Source organism: Pongo pygmaeus, chromosome 6 (assembly GCF_028885625.2).
Source record: "Pongo pygmaeus isolate AG05252 chromosome 6, NHGRI_mPonPyg2-v2.0_pri, whole genome shotgun sequence".
Taxonomy (NCBI): domain Eukaryota; kingdom Metazoa; phylum Chordata; class Mammalia; order Primates; family Hominidae; genus Pongo; species Pongo pygmaeus.
The window spans coordinates 102,409,613-102,426,345 of NC_072379.2; the positions used below are offsets into that span (position 1 = coordinate 102,409,613).

At 37.6% G+C, this 16,733-nt stretch overlaps 1 protein-coding gene across 1 annotated transcript in view; it reads right to left on the minus strand.

The window, feature by feature from the left end:
* Nucleotides 1–357: 357 nt before the first annotated feature.
* The window catches only part of ORC5 (origin recognition complex subunit 5), an 89,321-nt gene continuing 72,945 nt past the window's right edge, over nt 358–16,733 (minus strand). The window contains exons 13-14 of the mRNA XM_054494995.2: nt 10,531–10,643; nt 358–905 (exon numbers count right to left, since the gene is read on the minus strand). Of these exons, the coding sequence (XP_054350970.1) occupies nt 860–905; nt 10,531–10,643 (159 nt within the window). The 3' untranslated portion in view covers nt 358–859. The remainder of the gene's footprint in view (nt 906–10,530; nt 10,644–16,733) is intronic.

The following is a 16,733-nucleotide window of genomic DNA, read 5'->3' on the forward strand; positions in this document are numbered from 1 at the left end:
AGTCTGCTTAAAATAATTTTCAGGCATTCAAATGCTAAAAGAAAACTTGTTCAAAAATATGGACAAGAAAATCAAAACCAAAGTTCACAAGTGATATAACAGGAAAAAAAATTATTGTGGAACTCTTAAAGGCCAGTGATTTTAAAAAAAGAGAAAGAAAGAAAATAAAACCATGATACTGATAAAAAAAAACACCTGGATTGGGTAGCTAATTTTAAGAAAGTGACCAGATAAACCTTATACAAGCATACCATAGTTATTAAGTAGGCTGAAAGAGGGAAAGTTGGTCTGTTTCTGATCAAACTACCTTGCCTTTTGAGAAAAGCAAGTGAAAAGATAAATACACACAAGCTTGGATTTTAAAAAGAACTTGTATTTATTATATTTTGCAACTATGATCTTTTAAAACAGTGGCCTTAGGAAAATCTGCTTTGGCAAGTGACTGCAGAGGCTCCTGTGGAGAGGAAGTGAAAAGAATGGGCATATAAACAAGGGCTGCTGGCACGTTCAAAGCGCAGGGGATAGTTCACAGAGCAAAATGTAGTCCTAAGTAAATGGGTTTCAGGCAATTTCAGTGTTAAGATAACATCATTAAGAGTAGAACAGATTGTGCTCAAACCCTGCTGTTTATAATTAACACGTTGCTTCCAAATACTCCAGGGTCCCTGGTAAATAGTCTTCTGCTCACATCCACCCAGACCAATCAGAATATTTTCATCAGATTCCATGCTGGGCCAGCACCTGTTTGGACAAATCCAATAGAGCCAAAGAACTCCTCTCCTTGGCCAGCTAAGTAGTTGGATGAACACAGCTTGGCTTAGTCATTGTCACAGTGTCCATATGGCTTTGAAGCTTGTTTTCACAAGAAATCATACAAGTATTTTATTATGTCAAAGTTCACCGTCCTAAAAACAAAAACAGATAATATGTTAGCATTCTCACCCCTAGATTGCTCAGCTTTGTATGATTCTGGAAAGCACACGCAAAATAATTCACGACTAATGCTAAAAATCCTATAGTGCTATCAAATGCACTCTGATAGGACTGACATTAATTCTTTAAAATGTTATTAGGAACACAATATTTTAAGTTTTTTTTTTTTGTGCCATTCACAAAGTTTGCCTTTCTAAAAAAAAGTAAACGAAGCTAGAGCTATTCAACATTCTGTACTTCAATTGTACTACAGAAAGTTTAGACTTCATTTGAAAGCTATTTGCTTTTTGTCTAATAACCAGAATAAAGTAATTAGAGATTCAAAAGTATTTAAATCTTCTTTGCTTCTGAACATTGTTTATCTTCCGAGACACCTGTTTTGTCATTACATAATGCATAGCTCATCTGTCCTCATTTGTAGTTTTCATTCTTTTCAGTCTTTTAACGCTGGCTGACCTGTGTGTGTATTGTAACTAAATCTGTATGATCCAAGAATACGATACAACAAACAGACGATGTGAATGTATATTTTTGTACTCTGATGGCAGGCAGAATAAAATAGCAGAGAGAGAGACATATAATTATTCTCCTTTCACCAAACTCATTCTTCACTATAAATATTCAGACTTGGAGGTTTATTATTTGAATAAATGGTCAAAATAATTGGATATAATCATCTAGCAATAAGTATAAAATTAAAGCCTTAAGTATTCAATTCTGCAAAAATAATCATCCATGTGAGAACAGCCTTTTAAAGATTCACTAATTGCATGCTCTTATTTATTAAACCATCATCAATTAATGTTTTTGTCTATCATTTTGCAATATACTTTCTAAAAAAGTTTCTAAGCAAATGACTGACATATCAAATATTTTTTAAAATGTGGAATGGGGAACTATAGATACTGCTTATGAAAACACATTTAAAAATAGCTAAAAAGAGATGCTATGGCTATTGTGGTACCTAATGTTGGACTGAAGAATAACTTGCTTCATTGTAACAGTGCCTCTCTGAAGAATACTAAGCCTTTCCAAATGGTATAAAACTGCCAAAACAATACTGCAGAACTAAAAATAGTTTAAAAAAAATCTTATGCATGAAGACACAAAAAGTATGGTTATTAAATCATAAAGTTATTTTATATGTTTTTCTTTCATTCAACTCTAGAAACACCCAAATTTATGGGCACCAAAGTACTTTTGACACATGATTCTTTTTGTTTGTTTCTGAGATGGAGTCTTGCTCTGTTGCCCAGGCTGGAGTGCAATAGCGTGATCTCGGCTCACTGCAACCTCCACCTTCCCGGTTCAAGCAATTCTCCTGCCTCAGCCTCTCAAGTAGCTGGAGCTACAGGCATGTGCCAACATGCCTGGCTAATTTTTGTAGTTTTAGTAGAGATGGAGTTTCACCATGTTGGCCAGGCTGGTCTCGAACTTCTGACCTCAGGTGATCTGCCCGCCTTGGCCTCCCAAAGTGCTGGGATCACAGGCGTGAGCCACCGCGCCTGGCCAACACATGATTTTTAAAAAATCATGATACTGATTGAAAAGATTTAGAAGACCATAGAAAGGAAATGGATATAATAGACTACTTTTAACCACGGACAAAAAAGGCAAGTGGTATTTGTCCATCTCTCCAGGCACATTTCTCCACAATGACTTTGGGTCTTAGGTTATAAACCTAAAGTAATATGGTAAAATGGACTTAAATATTGTGTTGCTAATTTTTTTTTTCTGGACTTGGGTGAAAACAGCAGGTAAGATTAAAACAACTTAAATTCCAATACTAGGAGAATCCATAAATTACAATACGTTATTTCATGAAATATTATACAGCCATACAAAATGATCAATATGAAGATATACTAACAATATTAAGGGAGAAAGGGAGAAGAAAGAATTGCAAATAAGTTGTGATGGCTGCAGAGAAATGTTTGTCTAATGGACTAGTACTAGAAGAGCACAAATACATGAAAATATTGTGATGTCTGTAGGACTTCTCTATTTTTTGAGAAATCTGTTTGTGTTACTATAGCATTCGAATAGTTTGTACAATAAACAAATAACAGAACAGACTTAATAGAATGAATGGAGTGACTTAAAAATACTAAGCAACTTAAATGTTCATAAAACTTTCATTATATTCCCTTTCTGTACTTTGTCAGTGGTAAGTACTCATGCAAACTGAATCACAGTAAGAGTTTTAGATTAAAAAAAAATCAATCAGGAATTGAATATAAGATCATTCCTTTAAGAAACATTTATTTCCCAAGATGTGTCACTATCTCTACCATTCCTCCACCCCCAATATAAATAGGTAACTTGCCAATTGATCTCACACATATTATTTTAAGACATGGCAGAATTTGTTAGAATAACCACAGGAGCAACAGAAAAAACTATGCCACACATCCGAAAGATAACTTTGTGCTTTAAAGTACTTGAAGACAAACAATCCTCTTTAAAGAAAGGTATAACTGACAAGAGAATTGTGTAATTTGCATGGATGTTCCCTGGCTTTCCATGGTCACAGATGCATATTAGAGTCACGTAAGTATAATTTTAAACTTTGGGATAACTTTCAATATACTATGGGAGATTCTCCCACAGAACATAAACGAATTTTCTAAAGTAACCAGCTGGAAAGAAATACAGTAAACACAAATAGTGTGGTGGCAATTTTCCTAGGAGTAATTCTTAAATCAGAATTTAGAATACGTTAATACAAGTTAATTATATGGCATATATTTAAGGATTTAATTTTGCCTTTATCCTTTTATTTCATTTTATTGATTCATTAAAATACTTTTTCTTTCTTTTAGGATACTATTTTGTTTCCTTTTACTTTTGTGGGCAGTTTGAGTTTGAGTTTTTTTTTAAATTTATTTTTTCTGACAACTTGCAACCACACAACTTTAAGTTGTAACCTCTATTTATCTTATAGTGTCTTCCCACTGACTGTGGAAGAAAAACAATTGAAAATGTGTAACTACCATTCACATTAAGAACAATCCAAGAACAATATTTAGCAAGCTTCTCAGTCATCTGTTATCTGCCTTCTCCCATACTCTATCTCCAAATTTTATGTTCCCTTTCTAGAATCAGCTTCCTACAGCTTCTCTGTCCAAACCTTTCCACTGTAGTCTCTATATCCTCTATCTCTTCAAGGAATGGTTATTTTCCCCTTCCAGGCTTAACTGAAACTAGGCTCCCCTCAAAGGACATAGTCTTTTCTTCAGCTCCTTCCAATGAATGTTTAACTCTCTACTGTACCCCCGGATAGTTCTGTCAGGTGGGGCTGGTGTCCTGTGCAAAAAGCTCTGCTACTCTGAGATTAAGACCATTCTGCTCACCATCCCCACCTCTTTGTGGCCATCCCTTAGTCACTGAGTAATTTAGCATACAGTTCAGTCTTCCTTTCCAACCCAAGACCTGCGTCAGCCTAGTGACTTCACTATATATTTCTCTTTCTTACCTCCAATAACCTTTTCCACTCTCATAATCACACTCAGAAATGCTCTACTTCTAAAGAAATAAATTCAGACATTCTACCTTATGATCCCCAATTTCTCCCTTTTTTGCTATCTGGAACATGTTAGGACAATCAGTTCACAAATGCCTTCATTTTTTCCTGATCTACAAACATTAATTGAGTATCTATGTGCTAGGCACTGAACTATTAGCCCCCCAACTGGCTTTACTTCCTTCCTGCCCTTCCTAGCTTAGACTCCATGATTCATCAGGTCAAGTGGTTACTTGCTGGAATCCACTGAACTTACCTGGCAAAACCCCAGTACAATGTGATTTCGATTATAATTCTTTGCTGTCTCAGTCTCTAGCACATGGATTGGTGTTGGAGAAGATCACAAGTCTCACAGATTGGTGCCATTGTAAATTCAAGGTCAAAAACCTCAACACTCCCAACAAACTGCTTTCCTTTCAACAGTTTCTTCCATTCCCCATGGCAGCTATTTCAAATGTTCCAGATTTCTCTAAACTGCTATTTCTGCCCTTAGTCTCAATTTTGTCTCCTCCTTCTCAGAGAAAATGGAAGTCATCAGATCAGAACTCCCTCAACTTTTTGCCACCAAACCTCCAACTTCAGCTCCATCAGAATCCATCTTTTTCTCGTTATAATGCAAGAGGATTCCGCTCTCTCATCTACGGCTCTTGCAACTCAAATTCTAAATCCCATGCTTATATAACACTTCAGTAATTGTGTGCTTTAAATTAATCTTTCTCCCTTTTGTATCGTTAACTCTCCTTCTCTATCTGTTCTTTCCTATCAGCATTTAAATATGCTCAAATCTTTAAAAAATAAATAATAACCCTCTCTCAACCACACAACCCCTTTAGCAGTTATAATCCTCTCTCTTGGCCAGACACAGTGGCTGATGCCTATAAACCTAGCACTTTGGGAGGCCGAGGTGGGTGGATCACTTGAGGTCAGGGGTTTGAGACAAGCCTGGCCAACATGGCAAAACCCCATCTCTACTAAAAATACAAAAATTATCTGGGTGTTGTGGCACGCGCCTGTAATCTCAGCAACTCAGGAGGCTGAGGCACGAGAATCACTTGAACCTTGGAGAAAGAGGTTGCAGTGAGCCGAGATCGTGCCATTGCACTCCAGCCTGGGTGACAGAGTGAGACTCTGTCTCAAAAAAAAAAAAAAAAAAAAAAAGAAAAAGAAAAAAAAAAATCCTCTCTCTCCTTTATAGCAAATAAATAAGTAAATAAATGAATCCTAGAATACAGGCTAATAAGAATAGGATATAGCTATGTTATACTTGTTGCTGTATCTCCCCAAAGCCTGCCACAGTGTTTTGTTTATAATGGGCAACACAATAAATGTTAAATAAATGAATGAAAAACATTGTCTCTCTTTGTTACACCTACTTTCTCATAAATACTACAGTATGACTTCTACTTCATCATACCACTGAAAGTGTTCTGGATAAAGCTACAAATGACTGCTTTATCAGTAAATCAGAGAATTCTGCTTGATTTCTTGGTGACAACTGACTTTTGACCATTACTCCCTTCCCTTATAGTTTCCTAGTTTTCTTGTATATACAACTTTATATGAACTGTTACATGCACTTAAGCTTACATCATGAGTTATTTTCCCAAGTTACTATCCTTCAAAAGTGTGATTTTCAATAACTGTATAAAAATACATGATGCTATTGATTGATTGCCATTTTAGACATTTGGGTTATATCCTGTGATCCCTACTATCTCATTTGTTCTCTGCCACAGGTGTCTGGAATGAGGCCAGCCTTCCTTTTCTTTGGTAACTATCCTTGGGACTTCCTCTCCCATCAAGCCTTGATTTGGAATGAGACTGTCTCTGAGCTCCCTTCTTGCTGTCCTCAAAAACAAATTCATATGGTTCCCCTTCATCTGAATTTTTACTGCTAATCACTATAGGAAAACATGCAATATTTATTTAGCACATACTAAGTTTACAGCACTGTGCTAGGTTTGAGGATAAGGCAGTGATAGACATAAACACAGTCTGCTTTGAGCTTATGAGCTTGTATTCTAGAAAGAAAGATGAACCCTAATTACTCAACTATTTAAGTAAAACTTGTTACGTATAATGAAGAACAAAATGGGAACTTCCAAATCGTGTGTGTGTGTGTGTGGTATAGGGGGGTGATGATGGTGGTTGTGGTATTTGTGAGAATGCGTCTTTAAGGAGCAGACATTTAAACTGAAATCTAAAGGTTATGTAGCAGTTAGCTAGGTGAAGGAGAAAAGAAGTTGGAAAATGCTGTATATACAAGGATGGGAAGCAGAATGGTGAATGTAAAAAAATGGAAAAAAGTGGTTAAAGTGCAGATACAGAGGAAAGAAGGTGTATGTGCTAGATGGGGCTAGGCACAGGTAGGGGCCAGATCATTGGGGCCTTGTAAGTTATTTAAAAGATTCTGTTATTTATCCCAAGAGCTATGGGAAACTACTGAATATTTTTAATGAGCAGGGTGACATTAAATTTTTATAAAATCATTCTGGCTACAGCATGGATAATAAATTATAAGAGGATAAGAGTAGACAGAAGATCAATTAGACTGTTAGAGAAGAGATGATGGTGGCTTGATCTAGAGTGGTAAAAGTATCATGATAACAAGTGAATGAAATTGAGACAAATAAGAGGGGCTTTGTAAGCTCAACAGGACTAATGGTTGAATGTTAGGAGTTGGGGAGAGAGAGATGTCAAGAAGGACTCTCAAATTTCAGGCCTGGGCAACACAGCAGACTGCAGTGCTTATCACTGAAATAAGAAACACTGGAGGAAAGCCAGATATTTCACTTTTTGTTGGTGGGTTGAAGCAGAGGTTAGAATTCCTAAGTTCAGTTTTGGAAATGTATTAATATAGCTGGGAAACAGCAATAAAGGTCAAGAATTTTATAAAAAATAGGTCTGGTCTTTAAAAATAGGGGCATTATTAATACACAGATGATTGTTGAAGTCACAGGTGTGGCTCAAGTTGCCTAGGAAAAAAATGTAATATTTTTTCCTAAAGAGCCTAGGGCCAAGCCTAAAGGAACAGTTATATTTAAAGGTCAGGTGGTAAAGATAGCCTTTGTTAGTAAAAACAACCAAAGAATAAAGAGGAAAACCAGAATACTGTGGAATCATGTCTAAGAGAAGAGAGTTTTAAGAAAGACAGAGTAGCCAACAGTGTTAGGTGCCACTGAGAGGACAAACAGCCGAGACTAACAAAGGTTCTGGGAAAGTGGAGGAGATGGAATTCAGAGCATAGGTAGAAGAATCTACCTTAGGAAGAGGAACCCCATCCTGCTGAAAAAGGAAATAAAGAGAAGATGGACACTAACACAGGTAGCTCAATTCTCAATTGATGGCTTCAACCTTGTTCTGTGAAACAGAGTGAAGACTGAACAGAATGAACTCAGGCATTAGAATTTGGGGTTTAAACAGAGTCAAGAATTTAGGTGGAGGCTGGGCGCGGTGGCTCACGCCTGTAATCCCAGCCCTTTGGGAGGCCAATGCAGGCAGATCAACTTGAGGTCAGGAGTTCAAGACCAGACTGGCCAACATGGTGAAACTCTGTCTCTGCTAAAAATTGCCAGGCATGGTGGTGTGTGCCTGTGATCCCAGCCACACGGGAGGCTGAAGCAGGAGAATCGCTTGAACCTGGGAGGCAGAGGTTGCAGTGAGCCAAGATCGCACCACTGTACTCCAGCCTGGGCGACAGAGCAAGACACTCCATCTCAAAAAAAAAAAAAATTTAGGTGGAAAAGAAGTCTGGATGCCAGGTGCCCTATTATCTCAATACATGAGGTGGAATGGCTGAAGAAACAAAAATCAGTCTTAAGGAGAATAGGGAAATAGAGCCAGACTGCATGAGTCTCAAGGAAGTCCACATTTTTATAAGAAGTTGGGGGCAGTAACAGTCTGGAAGTGGCAACAAGAAGGATGGCACCGAAATGACCTCCAACCCTGAGGGATTAGGGTTTGAGAAAATACATAGCTACAACTAGAGACAAGTCCAGGGAAAGCAGCATTCCAAAGAAGGAATCAGGTTTTAGCTAAGGCAATGAGGAAGACTATTAGGAGAATAATAATTCCTAAGGCACATGGGAGGGAGGGAAAGAATGAAAGGTAAAGTCAGCAGAAAAGAAGTACAAAACACGGGAATGAGAGAATGGAAGAGGGCAGGTGTGGGGAGGAGCGGGTGCTTATTCTATGGATATTGCCCATGGGAAGTAGGGACCAGTAAAGAAAACAAAAGAAAGTTACAGAGCCCCCAAGTTCTATGTCAAGATTCCAGGTCTAAAGTTCTTGCTTCCTTCTGAGGTGGTAAATGAAAGTGCATGTCTCTGGATGTGTTTAACACCCATCACTGTGATGCTCTGCACTAAGTAACGTCAAATTAAGTCAGATTCAATGGAGATTCACTATATTAGGAACCCACAAACTTCCGTTTTGCACATGATTATGTTGGGGCACAACCTAACACATTCAGAGTAATAAAATTCCTGAAATGAACAGGCTTCACTCCAAATTTATGCCTTGGATAGAGGCTCTTAGATATAGAAGTTCCAATATAATTGTTTTTTTTTTAAAGGAAGTAATTGCTTTGTGATCATACTTAACACACTAAAAAATAAGTTACTGCTCAATTTTCTCTGCGTAAAAGTTTGCCTGGTTTTATTAAAATGAAACATTAAAACCCTTGAATTCATGTTTTACAGCCTATATGCCACAAAAATGTGGTAAATACCTGCATCATATTATCACAGAACTTAAAAACATTTTTTATAGAGACGGGGGTCTCACTACGTTGCCCAGGCTCATCTTGAATTTCTGGCCTCAAGCAATCCTCCCACCTCAGCCTCCCAAACTGTTGGGATTACAGGTGTGAGCCACTGCACCTGGTCATTCATTCATTAATTTATTATTTATTTATTTTTCAGAGCATTTTTAATTCAGAAGAGACTTCAGGGAGAAGCTGCAATCCTATGGACTTCAGAACCTCAAGAAGCTGTAAAATTAATCATCATCAGAGATTTGGAAATCTATACTGATATCAAGCACTGTTTTAGGCTGAAAAAAATAATGTCTCAGCCTAAATACCGTTAATTTTGAAATATATGTAAATACTTTCATGACTAATTTTTAAAGGGTGCTAAAATGGAATCTTCATATTAAAAAAGATTAGGAACACACTGTCTATGGATTGCCCTGTTCACCTTGCCAGTCTACACACTCATCACCTCTTCCATTATAGTCCTGACAGATTGTTATCCAGCTGCAACTGTATGATGAAGTCACTTATTCATATAAATGGTCTGAACATTTTCCATAACACTAAGAACACCTCTTTGTAAGGAAACTTGTATTTTTAGACAGCTTTCATTTTGACAAACGTACTTTCTTCCCCAGAACTTCTAACACTCTAGAATTACTCAGAATTAGCTTCATTCATTTTGCATGACAGCCCCTGAAATACTTAAGACAGTTCACATGTCCTTCCTAAGGCTTTTCTCTCCCACTCTGTCCTTCAGTCAGGGATGTGACACAATTCCTCATTCTACCACTCTCCTTGGGCCCCTTCAGCACGTATCCATTCGTCTCTCTGAAAACTCCAAACCCAGCACAGCACGCTAGATTTGATCTGCCTGTGACAACACACAGGAGAATGATTATGTCCCCTGACCTAGACACTATATTTCTATCAGTGTTACCTAAGTCAGGATTTTTAAAGCCTTGTAGTCAGCTAAAAAATTTAGGAGTTAAGCCAGCTCTCTCCCATCTTATTTCAATACAAGAGAGTTTTCTGTAGCCAACTGTCCATTAAATCTTACCTTGCTACTATGGGATCATTTATTCCAGCCTATTAAGGTCTTTCAGAATCTTGATTTTTGTCCTCTAACATATTAGCTATTTCTCCCAATTTTACGTCATTTGTAAATTTGAGAAGGTTCATTCTATAGTATAGCCTATTCATTCTTGGCACTTAAATAGATGATTTTTTCATGTTTAAATGTCATGACTAATGACATCACATTAGGAAAACACTAATTTTTATATTTGGTATATCATTTACATAATTCAAGACATTTTACCTTGCAATAGCTCTGATGAAGTCTAGAGACACTGTGCATTTGTATTTTGGTCCATCAAGCTGATCGTCATGGCCAACCAGGGTTAACAGCTGAAGGGTCACTAGAGAGGTAATCTAAAAGAGAACATTTTTATAAGAAACTGTTTTAATAAGATTATGTAATACTTTTGTTTCTGAAACATCTTATAGTCTGATAAAGACACATAACTGAATCACAAAAAACGTCTGCAAAGAAAATGACTACTTTGCAATCTGTAAACACAAATTTGTACATATGTTTTCTAGTCTGACAACTAAGACTAGTTGTCAGAGTCCTAGTTTTTTTTTTTTTTTTTTTCTTAGAGATATGGTCTCGCTCTGTTACCCAGGCTAGAGTGGCATGGCTTGATCACAGTGCATTGGAGTTTCAAATTCTTGGGCTCAAGTGGTCCTCTCAACTCAGTCTTCCCAAGTGGCTGGGACTACAGGCACATTTTTTAAACGTGCCTATAAAAAAACACAATTTTTTATTGTTTTGTAGAGACAGGGTCTCACTGTGTTGTCCAGGCTGGTCCTGAACTCCTCGCTTTGTGATTCTCCTGCCTTGGCCTCCCAAAGGGTCGGTGATACAGAAGAGGGGCAGGGAAGTGCTGGGCAGAGAAGGGCGTGGTCCCTGGCTAGTGCTTCACCCCAAGTCTGTGCCCACAGACCTAGGTAAAGGCTGGCATTGCAGTTTTTGTGCCTAAATGTTACATTTCCCAAGACCACCCTGGCCGCCATGCCCCCATCCTGTGCCTATAAAAACCCCGAGACCCTAGCAGGTAGAGATACAAGCGGCTGGACATTAAGAGAAATACACCGGCAAAAGAACACACAAGTGGCTGGACATCGAGAGGAACACACTGGCAGACACCAGCAGATGCCAGCAGGCCATCTACGGTGGGACGACACGGAGTTTGGCCAAGAGCGGCTAGACTTCAGGGGAAAACTACCTTCCCACTCCATCCCCCTTCGGGTTCCCCATCCATCTGCTGAGAGCTACTTCCACCATTCAATAAAAACCTTGCACTCATTTTCCAAGCCCACATTTGATCGGATTTTTTGGTACAGCAAGGCAAGAACTCAGGATACAGAAAGCCCTCTCTCCTTCCAATAAGGCAGAGGGTCTAATTGAGCTAACACAAGCCACCTATAGATGGCAAAACTAAAAGAGCACACTGTAACACGCCCACTGGGGCTTCAGGAGCTGTAAGCATTCATCCCCAGATGCGGCCGTGAGGTCGGAGCCCCACAACCTGCCCGTCTGCATGCTCCCATTAGAAGTTTGAGCAGCGGGACACTGAAGAAGTGAGCCACTACCCCTGTAAGGGGGACAAGGGAACTTTTCCTGTTTCACTGGGATTACTGGTGTGAGTCACTGCACTCAGCCCAACCAAGAGTCCTAGTTTAACAACTGATTCAAACAATCAGTCCTTAAGAATTCCACTAGAGACAGCTTTGTTTCATTAGTGACTCAGACACATGACTGCTAAACCTTTAAAAGCTGCAAATAAAGCACATTCCTCCTCTAAAAATTTTACAGAATTTCTATCTAAATAACTCAGAATATAAAATCTATACTCCTTTGGGTATAAAACAATTATAATACGGATTTAGGCCTTTTTAAGAGTTAGGTAGCTGGTTAGATGAGAGAGAAGAAATACATCCTTCAGACCTGGGCTTAGTCTTGGTTTAAAACTTTCTTTCCTTCTTTTCTTTTTTTTTTTCTGAGGCAGGGTCTCACTCCATTATCCATGCTGGATTGCAGTGGCGCAATCATGGCTCACTGCAGCCTCAACCTCCCCAGACTCAGGTGATCCTCCCACAGCAGCCTCCTGAGTAGCTGGTACTATAGGCACATGCCACCACACCCGGCTAATTTTTTGTATTTTTTGTAGACATGGGGTTTTGCCATGCTGTCCAGGCTGCTCTTGAGCTCCTGGGCTCAAGTGATGCACCTGCCTAGCCTCCCAAAGTGTTGGGATTACAGGCGTGAGCCCCCGCACCCAACCATTGCTTTAAAACTTATTGCTGATCGTGTACTCAGGAAAACACCAGAAGGATTATTAGTAAAAGCAAAAGTGTATCTTGATAGGTCAAAATCAAAGTACAAAATCACTTAACATTCATATGGCCAACTAAAATATTAAGTTCTCTGAAATCTAAGAAAGGAAGCTGATCCAAGAGCTGAAATTCTTTGAGCACCCATTGTCTTCTCCTAATTTCTTATTTTTGTCTCCCATAAGCCAGCAGGAAAAAGAGCAATGGCAGTAAGATAAAATTTGGAGACTTAGTTACCTGTAACTGCTCAGTGGCAATATGAATAAGAGTTTTAAGTTAAACTATCTGTAATACCTAATCATATGTCTTAGGAATTAAAAGGCTCACTTAATTTGAGACTAATACTTTACAGATGCTAAGTAAACATCCTATGAATAATAAAAACACTAACAGCAGTAGTAATTTGCTTGGTATTAAGTACTCTATACACATTATCTCATGTTATTCCTCATTACCCTCATGTCCACAAGGTGGACATTATTATATTTTTTTTTATAGATAAGCCTTAGAGATCTTAAGTAACTCTGTCCATATTCCAGATCTACTGCCTTAGCAAGAATTCAAGAAACCATGATCATCTTACTATATTACATTTCCCATTACCATTTTAAAGGGAAAATTGTCATGCAGTATTCAGTCTACTACTTTACTAACAAATTAAAGGGTGAACAGATAATAAATATCTCATATAGAGTATCTTATATAGAGAAAATCCTATATTCAGTAAATATGAAATATTTCAACTGGAAAAGCAATTTATATTAACACATCAAAATACAAAGCTCTGCATTCAAAAGGCTAAGACTTTAATTTCTAATTCAGTATCAATAATTAGGTTACACCTTGAAATACCTCTTATAAATATTCTGTGTGTGTTGAAAAGAATATGTATTTTGCAACTGTTATGTGCTTTGTTACATGTCTATTGCTTTGTTACATATATGTCTATTACACAAGACACATGTAACAAAGACATTATTTGTATTGTTAAATCTTTTTTTTTTAATTTTTAATTTTATTATTATTATACTTTAAGTTTTAGGGTACATGTGCACAATGTGCAGGTTTGTTACATATGTACACATGTGCCATGCTGGTGTGCTGCACCCATTAACTCGTCATTTAGCATTAGGTATATCTCCTACAGCTATCCCTCCCCCCTCCCCCCACCCCACAACAGTCCCCAGAGTGTGATGTTCCCCTTCCTGTGTCCATGTGTTCTCATTGTTCAATTCCCACCTATGAGTGAGAATATGCGGTGTTTGGTTTTTTGTTCTTGTGATAGTTTACTGAGAATGATGATTTCCAGTTTCATCCATGTCCCTACAAAGGACATGAACTCATCATTTTTTATGGCTGCATAGTATTCCATGGTGTATATGTGCCACATTTTCTTAATCCAGTCTATCACTGATGGACATGTGGGTTGGTTCCAAGTCTTTGCTATTGTGAATAGTGCCACAATAAACATACATGTGCATGTGTCTTTATAGCAGCATGATTTATAGTCCTTTGGGTATATACCCAGTAATGGGATGGCTGGGTCAAATGGTATTTCTAGTTCTAGATCCCTGAGGAATCGCCACACTGACTTCCACAATGGTTGAATTAGTTAACAGTCCCACCAACAGTGTAAAAGTGTTCCTATTTCTCCACATCCTCTCCAGCACCTGTTGTTTCCTGACTTTTTAATGATCGCCATTCTAACTGGTGTGGGATGGTATCTCATTGTGGTTTTGATTTGCATTTCTCTGATGGCCAGTGATGGTGACCAAAAGCAATGCCAACAAAAGCCAAAATTGACGAATGGGATCTAATTAAACTAAAGAGCTTCTGCACAGCAAAAGAAACTACCATCAGAGTGAACAGGCAACCTACAAAATGGGAGAAAATTTTCGCAACCTACTCATCTGACAAAGGGCTAATATCCAGAATCTACAATGAACTCCAACAAATTTACAAGAAAAAAACAACCCCATCAAAAAGTGGGCGAAGGACATGAACAGACACTTCTCAAAAGAAGACATTTATGCAGCCAAAAAAAAAACATGAAAATATGCTCACCATCACTGTTAAATCTTATATACACCATTTTCAAAATCTGCCTGATCAAAACTGAGAGGTATTAAAATTCTTCTGTTATCATAGAATCTTTCTGCTTTGTAGTTTTTAAGCTATGTTACTAGGTAACGTACATACAGATTTAAAATTACCTTTTGTTGACAAACCTTTTCATTATAATAACCCTTTTATTCTCCAGTAACGTCTTAGCTTACGATGTATTTTTTTCTAATCTTAATATAGCTATATTAGCATTCCTTTATGTGCTCTGCCTTTTTCTTACGTTACTTTTCATGATTCTACTTCCAAGGTTCATGTTTTCTCAATTTAAAACAGTTCTCATGTAAATAACATATAGTGGGATTTGGTTTTTACAGTCAGTCTGACAACTTTTACCTTTCATTAGGACCATAGACTCCATTTGTTTTTAATAAATCTAATGATTTTCTAAAATTTTTCTTTCTACTGTTATATTGACTTATTTGTCCCTCCTTTCCTTTTTCTCATTCCTTTCTTACCTTTTGTTGTAATTATATTTTCTTATCTCTTTTTACTTTTACTACCTTGTAAGTAGTTTTATAGTCCTTTTAATTCGAATGTCCATTTTGATTTCTTTTTTGGCTCTCCTGCTATTTTGGAAGTCCTCCTTTATTTCCAACTTAGAGAGTTTTTCCAGTTTTTTGTTTTGTTTTTGGGGGATCACAGAATGTGATCCGCATACTAGCAATCCTCTGAAATCTGTTGAGGCAGCTAGGTTCTCTGGGAGGAAAGAAGGGTGCATGGGAACCTGGGTGTCACTGTGACAGAGTGAAAATAACCATGGTGGCCACCCTGCCTGTTCTGCCCACCAGGCCCCTTCTTGCTTTATTCCAAGAATGTCTCCAGCTGATGACAACAGAGCACAAAGCATGCCCACCATGTGGGATGACCTACCCCAGGCAAATGAGGTAGGGTGTAACAAGAGTTTTTTCTCTTATTTATTAAGGTATCTACATAATATCCTACATTTTGCCTTTTAGCCTGCAAAGTCTAAAATATTTACTATGTATCCCTTTACTAAATAGGTTTGCTGACTTCTGCATTAGAAGATTGCTAGATTCAAATTGTTAATTTAACCAACATTAAAACTAAGATGTTTAGTAACTTGATCAAAGTGGTAATGCCTGGATGGTGCCAGAAACTCACTTGACTAGGACTTCAATCTCCTAACTCCAACTCCAAAACTTTTAAAAAACATGCATAAGCTGTGATCACAGCTAAGAGAGTGCAGATCTAACAGATGTATTATACTCTTGCCTGAAAAGAATGTGTGCTAAAAGAATTAGGATGATCTGCAAAATAGTCATAAAGGGAGCATTCAACAGAATAAACCCAGCAGTATGCCTCTAGCACTAAGATACAGGACTCTTTGCCCATTAACTTAGAAATCTGGTATATGCTACAAGTTTGTAACCACTGTAGAGGTGGAGCTGCCTGGCTGTCGCTTAAGGTATTAAGATCATCCATTTACCTCATTCCCACTCTCACCACTGGGCCCATTCAGATTCCATACTTAATCTTCCGATTTCGGAAGAGAGAGAACATAGTTTAAGAGAAAAAAACATTTAAAGTTAGTAAGATCTGTCTTTTGCCACTTGCTAGCAGTAGACTTCAGACTGATCAGTTAAACAATGTGGACCTCAATTTTCAAAACTAAAAATCATCATAATAATCTTTCAGCCACACAGGGATGTTCTAAATATTTATAACTATAAATGAGCACCAAAAAACTGTTAGAACTAATAAATGCTTTCAGTAAAGTTGCAGAATACAAAAATTAACAAACATGTCTATACACTTACAATGAACTATCAAAAAAGGAAATTTAAAGAAATCTAATTTACAATAGCATCAAAAAGAATAAAACAGGTAAGAATAAATTTAATCAAGAAGGTGAATTATTTATACACTAATAACTATAAAACACTGATGAAAGAAATTCAAGAAGACACAAATAAGTGAAAAGATACCTGTGTTCAAGGACTGGAAGAATCATTATTATTAAAATGTCCATACTACCCAATG